Source organism: Eupeodes corollae, chromosome 3 (genome assembly GCF_945859685.1).
Source record: "Eupeodes corollae chromosome 3, idEupCoro1.1, whole genome shotgun sequence".
Lineage (NCBI taxonomy): Eukaryota > Metazoa > Arthropoda > Insecta > Diptera > Syrphidae > Eupeodes > Eupeodes corollae.
In genome coordinates, this window is record NC_079149.1 from 78,425,007 (window position 1) to 78,430,744 (window position 5,738).

General features: G+C 37.3%; 1 protein-coding gene across 1 annotated transcript; it reads left to right on the forward strand.

Moving 5' to 3' along the window:
- LOC129950631 (uncharacterized) lies at positions 1–1,530 on the forward strand. Its single transcript, XM_056062559.1, has one exon. It carries the CDS (start codon positions 1–3, stop codon positions 1,528–1,530), a length of 1,530 nt encoding a protein of 509 aa, XP_055918534.1.
- The last annotated feature ends 4,208 nt before the right edge of the window (positions 1,531–5,738 follow it).

The following is a 5,738-nucleotide window of genomic DNA, read 5'->3' on the forward strand; positions in this document are numbered from 1 at the left end:
ATGGACGGGGGGACAGCCCCCCGCATGAACTGGTTTAAGGGCTTACCTCCAGAGGTAGACTTGAACCAGAGCAATAATAACACCAATAAACGAAAATTTAAGCGCACAAAAAATGATGACGAGGAATACCCGGGATTGCCCGTAATCCATAATGATAGCAATATTCCCCGCTACATAGTGGTAGCAGGAATGGAAAAATCAGGAGATAATCTTCGCCCTCTTTCATCATACAATCCAATTCAAATAAATCGAGGCTTGGAGCATATATCGAAAGACATATTGGAAGTCAAAGCAATGAGGTCAGGTGATTTACTCCTTAAGGTTTTGAATGTCAAAACAGCAGACAAATTCCTCATGGCAAAACGAATTGACTCAATCCCAGTTAAGGTATCTAATCACTTAAGCCTCAATTCAATTCAGGGGAGAATTTTCTCAAAACATATAGTTGACATATCTGAAGATGAGTTAACAACAGAACTAAACAGATTCAAAGTTATCTCTGTCAACAAAATTACGAGAAAGGAGAATGGTGTTGAAGTGCCAACAGGTGCCGCAATACTAACTTTCGACTTGATTCGCAGACCAAACGAAGTAAAGATAGGATGGGTAAATTGTAAAGTCCAAGAATACATACAAAATCCTATGCGCTGTGCGACATGTCAAAAACTTGGTCACACAAAGAATCGATGTACCAATGCTTCTCTTTGTAAAGAATGCTGTCTCCCTCCACCTCATGATGAATGCACACGTATTTATTGTATTAATTGTAAGGAAGAGAGCCACACTCCATACGACCCTGCCTGCCCTGCCTTCCTTCGCTACAAATCGATAAACAAAATCAAAGCCGATCGTCGTTGTTCTCTTCGCGATGCTTGGGCAATATACAATGATAATCCCACTCTTCACCAGCTTCCAGCTCCGAAAAAGCGCAAAGAGGGTAAGCCAACAATAGCAGAGACAATTAAAGCTCGTTTGGAAATTTCAAGATTGCGAGACCAACAAAACCGCTCAGAGAAAAATTGTTTAATAGTAGCCTCCACCACAACCACACCAACAGCATCCACCACCACATCACCAGCAGCTCTCACCTGCACATCATCAACCAACACCCACTCTATACCAGCAGCCACCGGAGACATACCAAAGTCAATTCAAAATAGTCTCTCACTACCCACAACAACAATTATTCAAGAAAATAGTAATCACTCGACTAAGAAATCACTCATTGCCAACCAACAACACAACCATGAAATTTTCTCAGCTAACCAACTAACTCAACCATCTTCCAACAACGCATCAAACTCCGAATTTAACAAAAACAACATAAATAATGAAAAAATTACCGAAGATCTCTCTGATGAATCTTTAACAGATGATATTGAGATGGATATTAGTACTGAGAACTCATCTCAGTCTTCTACCTCCTATCTCAAAAATTCTTCAAATCTCACAAACAAATCAAATAACACACAACTTAATGAATATACTACTAACACAATACTACTAAACAAAAAAACCCAACCACAATAATGGCTCCGTTGGCAATGGATTTTCTAATCCTCCAATGGAACATACAAGGCTTTTGCAACAATAAACATGCACTAGAACGTTTAATAGATAAACATAAACCAGATATAATTACCTTGCAAGAAACACATATTATTGAAAAAAACAAAAAATTCTTTAACATCAAAAACTATAAGTCATTTCACTTTAACAAACAATTTGAATACTCAAAAGCAGGTGTAGGCATTCTTGTTAAAAATCATATACCAATAAGTTCCCATACCACCTCTGATACAAATTTACTACACCAAACGATTGAGATACCTGGCAGAAAACCTACTAAGATTACAAATGTGTATAGGGAACATGAAGTTCATATTAATTCCGACTTGTTAAATAGCATACCTACCGTAAACGATAATTGCCATCATATTATAATGGGTGATATGAATGCTCACAGTACACTATGGGGATCCAACGCTACAAACAGGACAGGTGAATTATTTGAAAACTTTGCCAATGATCGCGGACTCATCGTCTTAAATTATGGGTCACCAACATTCTTCAGCACCCGAAACACTTTTTCTGCAATCGACGTGACTTTTGCTACCCAAGACCTGGCACCTCTCCTTCACTGGGAGGTACTCCCAAACGCCGAAAGTAGGGACCACATACCAATCATTGTACGTACGCCCGAACAAAGTTTGAGTCCTAAGTTTATCCCTCGATTCAAGGAAGAACTTGCAAACTGGGAAGTTTTTAAGTCCACAACAAAAGATCTTAGTTCACAATTACCAAGGACCAAAAACACTTACCAGGAAGCAGCGAAAATCAAAAAAATTATAAGAACAGCTGGAGCAAAAGCAATACCTACAACGAAAAAAGTACCTTCAAGGACAAATCCCATATGGTTTACAAGGGAAATAGCAATTTTGGTAAGAGGAAAAAACACAGCTTGGAAAAAAGCCCGCAGATACCCTAACACAGAAAACTGTGTAGCATATAGAAAAATTTGTGCCAAACTTAAACGAGAGTCAATTATTTCTAAACGAGCTCCATGGGATAACTTCATTAACACAATGAACCCGTCACTTGATATGAGAACCTTATGGAGTAGGATTAAATCTGTTCGCTCACCAATCTCAGATAGACAATTTCCTTACATGCTTTTAGAAGGACAAATGCAAAACGACCCAGAAACAATTGCAAATATATTCGCAAAGAAGTGGCAAGCATACAGTTTAGATAGTTCCTATCGACCCAGCATTATTGAAAATAAAAAAAACTTCAGTATACAAGATCTTGTACCGCCCACAAACCATAGATCTTACCAATTTCTAACAGAACGTGTTACGCGTATTGAACTAGAAATGACTCTTAAGATAGCCAAAGGAACTAGCCCAGGCGAGGACAAAATCACTTACAATATGGTAAAACTATGCGACGACAGCCTCAAAGACAGAATTTGCTCTCTATATGATGACATTATATCGACTGGGACTTTTCCACACGACTGGAAAAGAGCAAAACTTAAGCCGATTCCGAAAACATCGCGAAATCATCATGATTTCAATGAATATCGCCCAATTTCCTACCTTCCTATTCTCTCAAAAATTTTTGAAAAAATTATTGCTAGACCCAGGACAGCATGGTTTCAGACCTAAAAGAGGAGTTTCAACTCTCCTTCATCTTCTAGAGCACACACTTGCTGGAAATTTATCGAAAACTAAACATAGCGTTATCATGTCATCCGATTTGGAAAAAGCATTTGATAGAGTTATGATGGTGCCAATTATTAAACAGCTTCATCAATGGGGCGTTCCTAAAGAAATACTTGCAGTGATCATGTCATTTATTAGTGGTAGAACTTTTCGAGTTAATGTTGACGGCTATAACTCCTTAACCATGAAAATGGATAATGGAACACCACAAGGATCTCCGCTCTCAGTTGTCCTATATAACGCATATATTGACTCGCTTATCGTGAAACTCTCCCAGCCGCTTCAGAATCTCGACTTTATTGGAGTATATGCTGACAATATTTACGTTGTTGCTTCTGGAGAACCTACCCAGGTAAAAGATACTTTGGAAAAAGCTGATTTAACAATGTTTAATTGGGCTAAAGAAGTTGGTGCGATTATTCCTCCATCTAAAATTGAAGCTTTGCATCTATGCCGAAAAAGGAAATGCACCCCCACCTCACTTGTTTTACGGGAAACAACCATTCCTCTTAAGAGATAAATAAAGATACTAGGAGTAACTTTTTCTGGAAATCTAAAATGGGACACACATGCAAAGAATCTAATTAACCAGCTTAAACGACGGAACAATGCTTTAAAAATGATCTGTTCAAAGCGAAAAGGTCCACATCTAGAAACTGCACTGCAAATTGCGAAAACTCTAGTCTCTGGTACCCTCCAACACGGTGTAACTATTTTTATGTGGACCACGTTAAGAAATATTAGCAATATTGACTCAGCCATCAACGATTGTTTTCGAACAGCCTCTGGAGCTTTAAGAGCCACTAAAATAGAAGCCCTAAGATTAGAAGCAGGTTATGAATCTTTTGAACACTTTGGAAAAAAAAGGGCAATTAACCTAGTCAGCAAAATACTTACAGATCCAGTCCATCCCCTCTTCAAGGCTGCTGAAGATGTGATTAACGCAACAAAACCGATCAAGAAATATTCCAAATCTGCCCTTATAAAAATGACATCTATAGTTCCCAATCTTAGCTCTTTTTCATTCAATAATACGCAGACATTAGGAGGTAATCTACCACCTTGGAAAAGACATATACTTCCCATTAACACTAATCTTGCTAAGTACAAAAAGGAAAATACTGCTGACGAAATATTTAGAATGCTTCACCAAGAAATGATCTCTGCCTATAACGCTGATAGAATCTTCTACACAGACGGTTCGTACAAAGAAGACAATTGGTGTTCATACGCAGTCATTCAGTCACAACCAAATTCTGAAACATCTATAATTCACCAAACTCTTTTACCAGAATCTGCGAACAGCTACATTGCAGGGTTAATAGCAATTTATAAAGGCATATGTGTTGCCCAAAAATACTCTAACCGGTCCCTCATTGTAACCGATAATCTTGGTATCCTCATGGGTCTTAAAAATGCGACAAATAAATGCCCTTCTCTGGAGCTTATAAGAAGATGTTTATTCGCCAATAAAAATATTATTCTTACATGGATACCTGGACATTCCGGAATCAAAGGAAATGAGGCAGCAGACCTTGCAGCAAGAACTGCTACAAACTATCCACTCATTGTAGAGTATCCCAAAATGTATAAGCTCCTACGCACATCTTTGATTCAGGATCATAAGAAAGAGCTCATCGAAAACTGGCAAAACTCTGAAGCTTTTCTAAAAAAACATCAACCTACTTACTCGCGTATACCATATAATCGGTCTCTAAACAGAGAAGATAGCATAAAACTCTTCCGAATAAGAGCTGGAAAAGCTATTTTTAACACTCAACATTACTATAATGCTGGAGATCCTGAGCAATGTTCGAATTGTGGAACGATACTCTCTGTTTGGCATATCCTTGTCGAATGTCCTATATCCCGCCAAATTGAAGTATCATCAGACAACATAACCGAAAAACATGCCGAAATCTTGAATCCATCAGATGAACGATCCATTCAGTACATAAAAGTCACCAAAAATTTAATGAAATATAAATTTTTTTTTTTTTGTTTTTCACTTCTCAATTAAACATAATTAGATTTTGCTAAATTATTTTTGTTTTTTACAATTTTGTTTTACTTAACTTAAAGTAACCTGAAATATAGAATTTGATAATTATAATTTGAATTAAATGTAAACATGTAAATAGTTAAGAGACGGCATCATATGGTCTGGATACCCTGATGCCTTTCTAAAAATAATTTATAAATTAAGTTTGTAAATTATTTCAATAAATAAATAAATAAATAAAATAACATAGAAATCACGCCACTCAAAAAACAACAAAAACACACCAAAAACAAAAAATGATGAGCCACGCAGCACAGCACTTCACAGTGAGTACCATCCCATCCTTACTTTCCCCTTCTTCCACAGTTGCACAGCCTAGTTTATGTATCAATTACAATTGGAATTGGTGCATTTGCTAAACTGTGTTTCAGCAGATTATTTGAATTGAATTTACTGTTTTGCATCACAGGGTCGGATCGGTTCTCGTCACTGCTAAGGCATAACACTAG